General features: G+C 38.6%; 1 protein-coding gene across 4 annotated transcripts in view; it reads right to left on the reverse strand.

Moving 5' to 3' along the window:
- Positions 1 to 844: 844 nt before the first annotated feature.
- Positions 845 to 15853, reverse strand: part of ZDBF2 (zinc finger DBF-type containing 2) — a 31893-nt gene continuing 16884 nt past the window's right edge. For 3 of the 4 annotated variants that reach the window (XM_060623181.3, XM_060623182.3, XM_060623183.3), the window contains exon 6: positions 845 to 12925. In XM_060623181.3, coding sequence (XP_060479164.3) covers positions 5548 to 12925 — 7378 coding nt within the window. In that variant the 3' untranslated portion in view covers positions 845 to 5547. The remainder of the gene's footprint in view (positions 12926 to 15853) is intronic. The other variant, XM_060623184.3, reaches the window with a different exon arrangement.

Genomic DNA, 15853 nt, shown 5'->3' on the forward strand with positions numbered 1-15853 from the left:
TTACTAGGCGACCACCATTTGGTACAGTGAAATAATCATGGTAGACAATAAGCATATTTTCAAGTGGGCATTCACCTAGTAAACTAGTTTCAGCTCAATGGACAACATAATATCATTTATTACCTGTGACCCTAATTACAACTCTCCAAAAAAATTAATAAACCCTCTATTTATCCAGTTCAAAAGAGCTGATGATAACTCAAGTATCTAATGTATATATGTATACTCATCCTTAAGAAGTCTTTTCTGTGCCCTGATAAGACAACTATCTAAGAGAGTCTATATAGAAACAATTCATCTTGATGGATCAAACCAACACAGGAGAGACTATTCGTAATAATGCAAACACAGGAAAGCAATCCTTCCAGAGAACGATGAGAAATGCTTTGCAAATGGTCTCTGTGCAGAAAGTTGAGGAAGTTTTCCATGCCAAATAGCAATGTCCTGTGTTATCTATACAGGTTTAACAATCTTTTGAAAGTTTAAGGATTACATCGCAGGTTCACTAACTTACCACTACTGAAATTCTTTCACTCGTATCAGCTAATAAACGTGAACAAGTAGAGGCTTGTGTAGTTGATGCTTAGATCCTTGGCACCCAATAGAGAGGACCGAGCACATAATAGAGGTTTAAGTAACATTTAAGTGTACACATAAGCTACTATCTTAAGCTATGATGAGTTAGATGATAAATACAACAAAAAAATTTTCAGTCACAACTGCTTCAAAGTTCAGTTGTGAAAAAATGTGTAACTATATGTTAATAACTCAACCTACCCACCATGAGAGCCCCCGTTTCAGATTATTAAAAAGTTATTCCTCTAAGATAAAGACAAAGACTGGATATTTTCAATCACCACTTTTATTCAAACTGACATCACATGGCTGCGGTTATGATACATTGAGAAGTCCACAGAATTTCTGCCCCCCCCCCCCACAAAAGCATTAACTATAAAGAAACACCAGACAAACTCAAACCGAGGGACATTCCACAAAGAAACTGGTTTGCACACTTCAAAATGTCAAGTTATTAAATACAAAGAAAGGCTGAGGAACTGCTCCATACAGAAGGAAACTCAACAGTCATGACAGTCTGTGATCCTGGATCAAATCCTGGACCTCTAGAGGACATTTTGGAACAATCGGGAAATTCCAAGTGAGGTCTATGAAGAAGAGGGGTATACCCATGTTGATTTCGATGGTATGTACTGGATCACATAGGAGAGGAATTTTAAAGAAGAATGACCAGTACCATCACCAACATTTCCTGGCTCTACAGCACGTGTAGGATAACGGGCACCTTGGATGGGATTCTCAGTTCGGTTACATTCAAGCAATCCACTGCGAAAAGACTGAGAACACAGGATAATGTGTTGACACTGAAAGTGAGAAGTCACAAAGCACAGTGGGAAGAATGCAAAGATAGGCAGTAAAGGGAGTTAGAGTCAAAGACAGAGGAAGTATAAAGCATTCAAGTATGGGATAAGGGCACTTAAAAAGGCAGATATCCAGTTGGTCTTGGAATTGGGGTGGTAATCGAGGGTAACAGGTATGAGAGTTATAAAGGAACAGCTAGCCTCAAGCCTAACAGCTTTTATCATATTTATCAGGAGACCAGCATTCTGTTACCAGCTTCATTAAAAACTAATTATAAATACTACTCAGCAATAAAAAAGAACAAAATACTGATACATGCTACAACATGAATGACCCTCAAACACACTATAGTAAATGAAGGAAGCCAGATACAAAGACCACATATTGTATGATGCCATTTATATGAAATGTCCAGAAAAGGCTAAACTATACAGACAGTAGATTAGTGGTGTCCTGGCACTGGGGATTGACTGTAATCCCCATGTGATTACATTAAATAACAACTCATTTGTAATCCCAAAATTGAGGCATAGAGCTATTTAGTGACAATCACAGTACCTAACTCATAAGGGCTCTTTGAAGATCAAATGAGATAATACAGTTTAAAAGCTTAGAACAGTGCCCGGCACTTGTAAGGGCTCAAGATGTACACGCGCACACACACACGTCCAGCTTAAAAACTTAGAAAATAAAATGCATGTAAGGAAAAACAACATGCATATAATAAATTATCAACGTAAATAAAGTAGAAGTTCATACTTTAAAGATTCAGCAACAAATGATAATTCACCCTAGACCTATTTCTTAATCAAAGTAAATAGTTCAAAATATTTGGGGAAAACTTTTTAAATATACATATAAAGTCTAAGAACAAAGGAAACTTACTATATTATTTCCCTAATATTTGGGGTCTAAATAAAGTTTCAGAAAATGTTGAGACTCTTCCTCAGCCACTCATTTTCTCAAGTTGACATTTTGATGTGTTAATTCCCTAATTATGTGATCTTTCAGTATGTTCCACATTTTATTTCTCCACATAAAAGTCCTTCATTGAATATGGACATCCATCACAGATTTTTACTTTAGTAATTTTTTATCACAAAAAGTAGGCTGTTGTTGTATCTTAACAATATGATCTGGGACCAAAAGACCCAGCAGTCAATACTATTGAGGCCAAAGGCCCCCACCTCAGTGACATACGTACGCTCGTCCACGTTTTTCTTGTCCTTTATAATATACGCTGTGATACTGGAGACACTACGGTTCTCTCTTCCCAGTAGATGTCAAATAATGATCTAGACACTGCCTCCTGAACTCAATCCTGTTCATTGACTCTTTCAATACAGGTATACAAAGTGAACAGTTGCTAACCCACTATGCCACCAGTCAAATAAATAGTTGTTTCATTTTAATCCTTTGAAATGACTACTCCATGAACATACCTGTATATCTTTGGTTAAACTATTTCCTCACCAGCATCAACATTTATATTCTCTTATTTATCATCTCTAAGACCATTTATAAAATGAACTTGTTTTTGTTACTCTCTGATTCCTTAAGTATTCCCAGAAAAACTTCCTAACATGAGGAGAAAGTAGAGACAAATTTCAATATTTGATAAATTTTATCTTGATAACTTTGAAAACAAATTTACTCTTTAAACTGCATTATAAAAAATACATTAGTCTTCACATTAGCTTTACATGGAAATATATACTTGCTTGAATATTTAAATATAGTTTCTCTTTACCAAAAAGTGTCACTCAGAGCCCTAATTACACAAATAATTTAAATGCACAAATGCAAAACACACTTCACACAATATTGTCCACATACTGTATAACTTGGGACAATTGTAATAAAAATCTATGCAAGATACTGAACAAGGACAAGAATAATAAAATATTCACTGTGGTTATAATTTAATTTTTTACTATTAAAAGAATTTAATGCATTCTTGAATACACAAAAAACATCCAACTGTTTCATCTAATCTGCAAATTAAGCAAAAATATTTTGACAAAGGGGCACATCTTACATCCTACCAAATTCTGAAAGTAATTCATTTCTAATTTAATTTAAATTATAATTTTTACAGTTTCAACTTTTCAAACTTGTCTAAAACAATGATTACAGGAACTTAGAAATATTTCCAAAATGTTAAAAAAAATAATCAGGACTGTATTATACTTTGATATTTTTAGTAGTATAAATTTTAAATATAAACCTTTTTTCTCTCAAAAAAACGGTATTTAGAAGAGTTTCCAATGTGAAAAAAGTAGTAAAATTTTTTAACTGCTTTTGATCATTTGAATTGTGAGAACTGTCCGCTCTGCATGATGTAATCACAATAGATATGACACCTCACAGTTATGGAGTACATCATTTCCATGTGATCTCTTGCTTTTTAACTTAAGCAAAAAGCATCCAGAATGCCTACTAGTAGTACTTAAGGAAACTACCGCGTCTAAGCTATAGGAGAAAAAGACACCAATACCCACAAATAGAATATTTTTACGTATTAGCTGCTTGTTTACTTCCTAATCAGTAGGACAGTTTGCTTTCCAAACGAAAATTGGAAGATTATTTTAAACTAGTGGCCCATAATGTTGTCTTAAGAAAGGGAATTAAAATAGGTTTGTATAGGAAGCAGGGTTGAAGTTGCTTTGCAACTAAAAATATAAACATTTGTCCATTTTTTTTTTTCAACAGAATAACTGTTTTAAATTTAGAAGTAAAGAAATTACAACAGAACACCATCATAACATACCCACAGGTTAAAAATGGCCCCTGAAATAAAACTACATTTAGACACCAACTGTTACACTATATTTCATTAATTCTAAAGTAACACATTTTTATCTCTGAAATCATGGTACACTGATCTAGTTTCAATTAAATATGGTTTGTACAATATAGTTGAAATTCGTGTTTCCTTTAACATTAATGATAGAATAGGATCCAGGATCCTTGTCTTAATAGGATAATTGGATGCATCTGTACCAACTGGACCAGTGTCTCTGAATAAAGGATCGAAACATATTCTGAGTATCTCAGACCCAAACTGCTTAACACCTTTTGTTTGAACTATTAAAATCAGATAGCAAGTTTAAGGAAAGTCAAACTAATGTACAAATAGGTAGTTTTTCCCTTGAAAAATTGGCCTCCGTGTAGGTCATCAGTTTCACTAGATCTTTTGAAATAGTAAGATTACAAATAGTTTGTTAATGACACTTAATGGTCTGCCCAAATTACCAAACCAATAATTTCAGTTCAAGCTGTTACAAAAAAAGATACGGTAGTGGCTGAAATATTTTGAAGAGGTAAGGCCATAAGATAACCCAGATTTTCATAATAAACCACCAACACTTCAGGTGAAGGGGAATAAAGGTGGTCGAAACCATTGATTACACTGGCAAGATCATTTTCCCATTAAGATCTAATAATGCTAAAGAAAAGCCTACAGACATTGTATATGTGCGTGTGTCCAAATAAGGAAAGTTAGAGACTTGCAGATCCAATTTAAATGAAGCAGGAGGAGTTTCTGTTTATGTATATAAAATCACTAGGCAGTTTTTAAAAACTCGATTAAAGATCATGGAATCTCATTTTCTTGAATGCTTTAAAAGATAAATTATATTTTGTTTCTGATTATTTAAATCAGCTCCATTCAAAAGTTGAGATAATTATAGTTTCTCCTTAATTATCCAGTTAGAATACGGTATTGACAATGCCACTCTGAAACACACAGAATGTAAGTACATGTTCATTTGTTCCAATTTTTAAAAAGTAAAAATAAGATAGCATTTAATGTTTGCCACATTCATTTTTGCAATATGATAACCTGCTGACATGAGATACAACCATAAAAAATAAATAAGAGGGACAGGATTTGAAGGAGAAAAAATGTATCCTCTGCTAAATTATGGATATAAATTAAAATGAAGCTCTTCTACAGCAAATGGACAAAGGATGTGTCTGAATCTTTTTTTTTTTTAAAAAAAAGGACCTTAAACACGAATTTTAAATGAATTACAAAAGTTCTGAAAAATAATGTCTGTAGCAAAATAGTTGAAGGTTAATTTTTCCACCAAAGCTGGGAAAGCTATGTGCACAAAATGTATTTCAAGTGAAGTACCGAATCCTCAGCTAGCCTGAACGGAAACGCTTCTAGGTGGCCTCATTAGCTGGCGATTTGTCTGACAGCCGAGTCCTCATCCTATCAGAGTACGGTACCTGAGAATATAAGCTTCTCAAAGCATATATTTTAACAGGTCTAAAAGGCTTTCTTCTTCTCTTCCTAGGGCGTTTTTTAGTACCATTCCGCTTTCTTCCTGCAGCGGGCCAAGAGTTCTGCACAGGTGGCTTGAGAGAACAGCTAGGGACTGCTCCCAACTGCCCCTCGGCAGCCGCCACGGACGGAACCGGCGGCCCCGAAGGAACCGAGGGAACCGGCGGCCCCGAGGGAACCGGGGGAACCGACGGCCCCGGCGGCCCCGAGGGAACCGGTGGCCCCGGTGGCCCCGGCGGCCCCGAGGGAGCCGGTGAGCCCAAAGGCATTTTCGCTGGTTTCTTCGCCTTCTTTGACTTAGTGACATCGCATTTTTTCTTAAGATGCAGTCGAATAAAGGCGCTCCTGGACTGATATTTGCGACGCAAAAAAGCAGAGTATTTTGAAATATACTTCCTAATTATATCACTTAGTTTGGTCCGAATCCAAATGGACGGTTTTTCGGAAGCGATTCTGGGTTTTTGGTGGAGAATAATTGGTTTATAAGCCTTCTGGGGGAAACCTGGCTTGCTAGTTTTCATCTTCCTTCTCTGAATCTTCTTTTTACCTTCCAGTATCTTCCGTGTGGCTGACTTGGGGGAGGTTCTGGCAGCATCGCCGCCTACAGGAGTTGACTGGAAATTACTTCCCGATGGAACTTGACTAGCACTCGAAGTCCCCGGTCTTGGCACACGTTCGGGAGAAATACGGGCCCCCGGATAGGCCATTAGCTCATCTCTTAGCGTCAAAATGCCTGTTGGATCAAAGCCTTCTGCAGGACCATCTTCATCTGAACTGGAGCTTAGGTCGCTCAAGTGAATTTGAAGCCAGTTATTTCTGTCAGATTCTGGAGGATTCGTTACAATTTTCTTATTCAATGGGTCATAGTAATCAAAGGACCTCCGCTTGTATTTGTACTGTATGCTAACATCTCGACTACTTCTGCCACCAAGGTACTTTTTAGCAAAGTTGAAGGATTCACCATTCTGAAACTTCATATTTGAAGAAATAACATAGACTAAGGCATTGGGTTGCAAAGGCTTCAAAACTTTAGTACATGTTTCAGGAAATTCAAGTGTTCCAATTTGCACTCTGTTTCTCATTTGTCTGTCTTTCTGTAAAAGTAAACGCTTCCTTGTTGGCGAGACTTCCTCTGGTCCACTTGCTTTCGTCGCTGACTCTTTTGTGAGATTGGTTTGAGTTCCATGGCTGACTTTTACAGCCTGGCATCGAGAAGCCACTCGCCAGGATTGTTCATAAGGCCTCTTTGCTGTAGGATGATGGCTAGGTTTATCTAAGGCCACTGAAAAGTCATCAGTATCTGAAATGCCACCTGCATTATCATCACCATCTGAAAAAACTTGAATTGCTGCAGTGTCCTGACTAACGTCAGCCCAGGTAATCTTTTTTTCTTTATTCAAATTTTTTTTTTTTACTTTCCTGGTCTCACAGTCGTCATCAAAGTAGCAGTGGAAACGACCTTCCTTGAATTCCTTCACCAGAGCGTTAATTTTCATGTCATCTTCTCTCATTATCTGAGACCATGTCTTGCCTACAAATGAAGGAGGGACATGAGGCAAGGCTTCGAGAACTGGTTCATCGGGATTGTCTTCTATGACCTCCTTTGCTTTTTCCCGGTTCCTTACAGAAGCAACCCTGAGAACAGGGCCTGAACGGGAATCGCCTTTTTTTCCTTTTAGGTCCGCAGACCTCTTCTTAAATCCTTCCTTTTTACTAACAGCTTGTTGAGGCTGGCCACTATCAGACTGAAGAGAGCGATCACACTGAAAACTCATCCCAGAACCGCATGGTTCGCAGCTCCTACTTTCTCGATCTGCATGTTTTAACTTCGGGTTTCCTTTACCAGCCCTTTGACGGCCTCCTGACCCAGGAGAGGCTTTGCGAGTCCCCGCAGACCCCCTCGATTCACAGTGCTTATCTTTTCGGCCAGTATTTTCGTCTTTCCTGTGACAAAAGTTGCTTCCTTTATCAGCTTTCTGAAGTTTGCTAGTCACAGGCTCAGAATTGTCTTCCCATTTAAAGTGTGTCTTAGGACTATGAGGTCTACAACTCTTAGCTTCTGAGTCAACAAATGTCACCATTTCTTTATCAGAGCCTTGCAATGGGTAAGTCACAGACCTATCTGGGGGATCGATTTGAAATTTTATTTCAGAACCATAAGACTCACAGCTGGCCTCTTGGAGAATAATATAGTCTTTCTTCTGGTTTACTACTTTGAAAGTCTCTTTGGGTTCATTTGTCATTGATGGAGGAGACGCTTCACAAACATATCCTACTTCGGAATCACAAGAGTCACAGCACTCACCTAGGTCAAAATCTTCCGTGTTTATACAATCGATTTCTTTGACAGTCATGTGAGGGGAGTCAATCACTGGCTGAAAAGGGATATCAGACTCAGCAATCACTTCACAATCACTATCACTGGTCACCAGGTCCACAAAGAGCATCTTCCGAAGATTTGCTTCTTTAACTGACACCTGAAGTTCGTTAACCACTATTTCAAGAGGAACATCAGAATCACACATCATTTCAGAATCACTAGGTTCACTGCTCTTTACTTCCATGCCAAGATGCCGTTCCTTCGGAAGATCTATTTCTTTGCACACCACTTGAGACTGGTCAACTTCTAACTGAAAATGAACACCAGAATCACATTTTATTTCAGAAACACTAGGTCCACAGCTCTTACTTTCTAGGTCAGTATGACCCCTCTTTTGCGAGTTTATTTCTTTGACAGTCAGAGGAGACTGATCAGCCACAAAGTGAACAGGAACATCAGAATCGTAACTTACTTCGAAGTCACCAAGTTTATAGCTCTTATCTTCCAGGTAAATACGGTCTTCCTTCCAAAGACTTACTTCTTTAACAGATTTTTGAAGCTGGTCAGCCACTGACTGCAGATGATCATCGGAAATAAAAGTTATTTCGGGACAAGAAACATTGCTCTTATCTTCCAAGTTGACATGTTCCCCTTCCAAAATGTGTGGCTGCTCAACTACTGACTGAAGAGGGATATCTGAAACATAAATTATTTCAGAATCGTTGGGTTCATAGCCCTTATCATCCAGACAGACATGCCCTTCCCTCAGAAGATTTATTTCTGCTGTAATAGCCTCTTGAATTTCATTGGCCACAGACTGGAGAGGTTCATTAGCATCAAAATTTATTTTAGAACCAATAGGTTCCACAATCTTCCCTTGCAAGTCAACGTGCTCCTTCCAAAGGTTGATCTCCTTAACGACTTCTTCAGTTTGGCCAGCCACTGACTGAAAAAGGATATCAGAATCATACACAATTTCAAAACCCTTGGATTCATCCCTCTTATCTTCCACATCACCTTCATCCCTCTTATCTTCCACATCACCTTCATCCCTCTTATCTTCCACATCACCTTCATCCCTCTTATCTTCCACATCAACTTCATCCTTCCAAAGGCTTATTTCTTTAACGGTTTTTCTAACCTGGTCAGCCACTGACTGAAGAGGATCCTCAGAATCAAAACTTATTTCAGAACCACCAGACCGACTGTGCTTCTCTTCTAGCTCAATATGGTCCTGATCCAAAATAGTTATTTGAGGTTGATCAACTATGGACTGAACCAAGAAATCAGAATCCAAACTCATTTCAGAACCACTACATTGGCTGTGCTTATCTTCCACATTCACATGACCTTCATTCTCAAGGTTTACTCGTTTAACAGCCACTTCAGGCTGATCAGCCACGGGCTGAAGAGAAACACCAGAACCATGGATTAATTTAGAACCACTAGTTTCAAACACTTTATTTTGCAGTCCAATATCCTCTTCCTTCCACAGGGTTGTTCTCCTAACCACTTCCTGAAATTGCCCAGTCAATGGCCGAAGAGGGTCACCATAATCAAACCTTACCTTACAATGACTAGATTCACTGTTTTTATCTTCCAGAAGAACGTTTCTTTCCTTCAAGAGGGTTGGCTGAGGTTGACCAATGACTGAATGAAGAGGGGCACCGATATCCACATTTATTGCAAAACCTCTCGATCCAGTACTTTCACCTTCCGGGTCAACACGGTCCTCCTTCAAAACAGCGATGTGAGGTGTTTCAGTCATTGACTGAGGAGGGACGTCAGCAAACATTATTCCAGAGCTACTGTATTTGTCACGCTTTTCTAGAACATGTTCTTCTTTCTGAACACTGATTTCTTCGACAGCTATCTGAGGTTCAGTCACTAAATAATGAGGTACATCAGAACCTGTTTCAGAACCACTAAATTTAGCACTTTTACTTTTGAATTTAACAAGCTTTTCTTTCTGAAGCCATATTTCTTTAACAGCTATTTCAGGCTTCTGAGTCACTGACTGATGAAGGTGGACACCAGAATCCAAACCTGTTTCATAAACACTTAATTCACTTTCCTTATCTTGTACGTTTATGTGTTCTTTCTGATGGCTTGTTTCTTTCACAGCTATGTTAGGATGATCAGTCACTAAATGAAAAGACATGTCAGGTTCAGCTATGTTAGGATGATCAGTCACTAAATGAAAAGACATGTCAGGTTTCAAACTGATTTCAGAAATACCAGGTCCATTACCTTTATTTTCTAAGTGCATGTGCTCTTCTTTCTGAAGGTTGACTTCTTGAAGGGGATCTTTAGAATGTCCAGTAATTGAATGAAAAATATAATCCAAGCTTAATTCAGAAACACTAGGTTCATTTACCTTACTTTCCAGGTAGATCTGCTCTTCTTTTTGAAGATTTAGCTTTTCCAAAGCTATTTCAGGAGAGTTAATCACTGAATGAGGAGGGACATAAAAATCCAGACTTATTTCAGAACCACTGGGTTCCACATTCTTCCTTCCCAAGTGGATATAGTCTTCTTTCTGAACGATTACTTCTTTAACAGCTAGTCCAGGTTGATTCATTCCCGACTGAACAGGTATGCCAGAGTCAAAAGTTACTTCAGAAACACAAGGCTTAGGAGTCTTATTTTCCAGAGGACTAGGTTCCTCCACATAAATAGCTACTTGAGACTGGTCACCTCCTGAGCGGGAAGCAGTATCAGAATCAAAAGTTATTCCAGAACTATTTGAACCACAGGGATCTTCCAAATTAATGTGCCTTTTTCTTATTTCTTCAATGTCCATCTCAGACTGCTCAGTACCTGACCTAGCAGGGGGATCAGATTCAAAAGTCAGCTCAGAACTGGAGCATCCATAGCTCTTAACTTCCATATCAAAATTTAACTCTTTCAGGCTTATTTCACCCAGAGCCCCTTGACGCTGATCACTAACCGATTGATAAAGAGAAGCATTAGAATCAAAACTCTGATCAGAATTGCTAGACTTAACACTCTTATCCTCCAGGTCAACAGGTACTTCTCGAAGGTTTACTTTTTTAACTATTACTCCTGATTGGCCAGCCATTAATCGAGCATCTGTGTGGAAACTCATTTCAGAACCATGAGAATCATAGTTCATATCCACAGGTTCATTCTTCTCTTCCAGAAGACTTATTTCTTCAACAGCCCTCTGAGATTCATCCATCACTGTGTCAAGAGAGACCACATAATCAAGATGTTCTTTAGCACTACTGGATGTATGGCTCTTATCTTTCAGATAGACACGTCTATCCTTTAGGTTTCTTTCTTTGACAACCAGTTGGGGATGGTCAACTACTGACTGAAGAGAAACATCATTATCAGTACTTGTTTCAGAACAACTAGATCCATAGTTCTTATCAACCAAGCCAATGTGAACCTTCTGAAGTTTTGCTTCTGTGACAGCCACTGGGAGTTGGTCACCCAGTGACTGAAGAGGCAAAGCAGAATCAGTACTTATTTCGGAGCTACTAGACCCATAGTTCTTATCAACCAAGTCAAGGTGTTCCTCCTTAGAAAGGTTTCCTTCTTTTGCAGGCTGTCGGGGGTAGTCATCGGCTGATTGAAGTAAGGCATCACAATCAAAATTAATCTCAGAATCACTAGATTCATAGCTTTCATCAACCAGGCTAATAGGCTTTGCCTTCTGAACACTTACACCTTTAACAATTACTTGAGTCCGGTTGGTAGCCAACTGAAGAGAGCCAGCACCATCAGAACTTATTTCAGAAACATAAGATTTATCGTTCTTACACTGCAGATCAGCATATACTTCCTCTGAAATATTTACTTCTGTGGCCGTCACTTTAGACTGGTCAGTCAGTGAATGAAAAGAACTGCAGTCAAAACTCATTTCAGAAGCTCTCGATTCATAGTTTTTATCTTCTTGGTCAACTTGCTCTTCCTTCCAAAGGTCTTGTGCAGCCTCTTCGGGCTGATTACACGCTGACTGAAGATAGCCACGAGCAAACTTTGTTTCAGAAATCACTGAGCTCTTCTGTTCCAAAAAGGCTGACTTATTAAAAACCAAATGCTTTTCCTCTTGGGTCTGATCCATACCCGAAAAGAATTTCTCACGGTGCTTTGCAGCAGCATCTTCAAAGAGTCCTTTATTAGAAGGCATACCAGTTTTATTCACATTGATTGCTTGGTTTACAGCCAATTTGGAAAGAGATTCAGATTTTAAAGAGCCTTCAGTACCCATAAATTCACGGACTTTAGCGCCAGTTGACAAAGTTTTACACTGAGACTTTACATCTTCCCGTATAATCAATTTATCTGAATTTGTACATAAAGATTTTCTGTCTGATTCTTTAGGTTTCTGATATGAAACTGAAGAAGTTTCTAGATTGGACGATAGCACAGAATTTCTAGAGCCCCTGTCTGGCTGTTCAAGGTATCTGTCAACTTTGTTTGGGTCACATTTTCTGACTGGACCCAAACTGGCTGCTGCTGGTGACCTAGTCGTTTTAGTTGTAACTGGTCTGTCATAGGAACTTCCAGGTAAACAACTAGCAGGAGCACTAGAAATCACCGAGGGACATATTAAGCTCTGTCTATTATTTGTAGCTTGACCAATACCAACTGGATTAAATTCTTTCACACCACTCCCAATTTTATGAACAAACTCCAAGGGCTGCTGCTGTCCCTTCTCCAGTTTTTGGATAACTGATGGTCTAACTGAAACCCCCTGTATGTATTCCTGAGATTTACTAGGTCTAGAATGTAACTCTTTACTAGGTTCAAAACCCTTGGTGGAGCTCTCTCCTTTGACACCAGCGGCATCATCAGTCATTTCTTCAGAAATACAATCATCAACAGGAACCACTTCAGAGGGTGACGCAGTAGGTGACACGGTAGGTGACGCAGTATTCGTAAGAAGTCTCTCATTTTGCATTGATCTAGAAACCAAGGAGAAAAATCCATAAATATATTCTAATAGAATGTTAAGGTAAAGGCATAATAAAGGTTATTTTCTTTGCGTCCTGGGCCCAGTTGTTAAGGGGACAAAGAATCAAGGCAATCCCATGAGGCTGTACACTATGTGTGTTTTCAGGTTAGGTAAATCAGTGCAGGAGATGGAGGGAGCTCCACCAATTGCTACTTAATAAACACAAATGGCAGGGCACCTGGGTGGCTCAGTTGGTTGAGTGTCCAACTCCTGGTTTCAGCTCAGGTCATGATCTCACAGTTCTTGAGTTCAAGCCCCAAGTCAGGTTCTGCACTGACAGCACAGAGCCTGCTCAGGACTCTCTTTCCCTCTCTCTCTTCCCCTTCCCCACCCGCAATCTCTCTCTCAAAATAAACTTTAAAAAAAAACTTTTTTTTTAATTAAAAAAGAATAAAATCAACACAGATGGCTCCTAAACATGAAAAGCTGTTCTTAAAAAAAAAAGCCATATATCAGAGCGGTAAACAGTAAAAAGTTTAACATCAGTCACTTCACCTTCCAGCCTCCGGTTTTCTCCTAGAGAAAGAATATAGTATTATTTTCCCCCAAGAAATTGTTTTGAGGAGTACATTAGTTTTGCTACGTAAAGAGCATTTTTTAAAAGACCCGGAAAATAGTAATCATTCACAAATGTTAGTTTGTGAATTCACAAATCTTAACACATTGTCGTTTCTTTTGAAGTGTTTATTTAAATTCCAGTTAGGTAACATAGAGTGTCATATATTAGTTTCAGGTGTACCATATAGTGATTCAAGAATTTTCATACATCACCCGGTGCTCATCACAAGTGCCCTCCTTAATCCCCATCACCTATTTCACTCATCCTCCCACTCACCTCCCCTCTGGTAACCATCCGTTCTCTATAGTTAAGAGTCTGTTTCTTGGCGAGTCTCTCCTCTCTTTTTCCCCTATGCTCATTTGTTTTGTCTCTTAAATTCCACATATGGTAAAATCATGCAGTATCTGTCTTTCGCTGACTGAATTATTTCGCTTAGCATAATACTCTCTAGCTCTATCCACATGGTTACAAATGGCAAGATTCTGTTCTGTTTCGTGGCTGAGCAGTATTCCGTTGTATATATATACCACATCTTCTTTACCAATTTATCAGTCAATGGATGTTTGGGCTGTTTCCGTAACTTGGCTATTGGAGATAATGCTCCAAACACAAAAATAAATTCAAAATGGATTAAAGACCTAAATGTAAGATATGAAACCATTAAAATCCTAAAGGAGAACACAGACAGTAACAACGTCTCTGACATCAGTAAGAACAACTTCTTCCTAGGTATGTTTCCAGAAAAATAAACTATTGGGACTTCACCCAAGAAAAGCTCCTACACAGTGAAGGAAACAATCAACAAAACCAAAAGGCAACCTACCACTCGGGGTGCCTCAGTGGCTCAGTCAGTTATGTGTCTGACTTCAGCCCAGGTCATGATCTCAAGGTGTGTGAGTTCAAGGTTTGTGAGCTCTGTGCTGACAGCTCAGAGCCTGGAGTCTGCTTCGGATTCTGTGTCTCCCTCTCTCCCTCTGCCCCTCCCACACTCATGTGGGCGCACGCGTGCTCTTTCTCAAAAATAACCAAACGTTAGAGAAAAGAAAAAGGCAACCTACCAAATGGGAGAAGATACTTGGAAATGACATATCTGATAAAGGATTAGTATCCAAAATATATAAAGAACTTCTACAACTCAACACACCAAAAACAATCCAATTGAAAAAAAAAAAAAGGACAGAAGACAGGAACAGACATTTTTCCAAAGACACATTACAGATGGTGAACAGACACACAAAAAGATACTTATTATCGGGGAAATACAAATCAAAAACCTACAATGAGATATCACCTCACACCTGTCAGAGTGGCTTAAAATCAACAACACAAGAAACAACATGTGTTGGCGAGGATGCAGAGAAAGGGGAACTCTCTTGCACCATTGGTGGGAATGCAAACTGGCGCAGCCACTCTGGAAAACAGTATGGAGAAAGTTAAAAACAGAACTACCCTATGATCTAGCAACTGCACTACTAGGTACTTACCCAAAGAATACAAAAGTACTAATTCAAAGGGCTACAAGCACCCCAGTGTTTATAGCAACACATTGTTTTGGCAAGGGTGTCATGACAGGGGCACTTTAATACACTGTTAGTAGAGGTATAGGTTAGTTTAATCTCTATGAACAATAATCTGGCAATGTCTATTAAAATTAAAAATGCCAAGAGAAGTCTAAGGAGGCATGACAAGTTAATGGAACATGGTTATCCTAGGAGGGATCTTGAAACAGAAAAAGACATTAGGTAAAAACTAAGAACACCGAATAAACTACAGAACTTAATGTATTAATACCGGTCCATTAATTGTAACAAGTGTACCATACCAGTGTAAGTTGTTAGTAACATGGAAACTAAATGGGGAGGGTATACAGGAACTCTGTGTACTACCTTCTCAAGTGTTCTGTTGATCTAAAACTGTCCTAAAATGTAGTCTATTAAAAATAAGTTTTTAAAAATACATTAACACCTAAAAGGTACCTTTATTAAATATTTTTCAATTTGCGAGATGCCTCAATCATCTAAGAGAAATGTATATACGTGTCAGTCACATGCAACTTTTTTTTAAAGCTTTTTTATTTTTCAGTAATCTCCACAACCAACGTGGGGCTCAAACGCACAAGCCCCAGATCAAGAGCCACATGCTCCACTGAATGAGCCAGCCAGGTGCCCCACAACTTCTTTTTAACATATCATAAATATCATGATTTCTTTCCCCTGAAAATTTACCATGATTAACACTAAAATAACACTTTTTTTGGCACTTGTAAAATTAAAAAGTTAACCCAGATATCAGAATCATATGACGGGGCCAAAAAATTCC

The sequence above is a fragment of the Panthera onca genome, chromosome C1, assembly GCF_046562875.1.
Source record: "Panthera onca isolate mPanOnc1 chromosome C1, mPanOnc1 haplotype 2, whole genome shotgun sequence".
Classification (NCBI taxonomy): Eukaryota; Metazoa; Chordata; class Mammalia; order Carnivora; family Felidae; genus Panthera; species Panthera onca.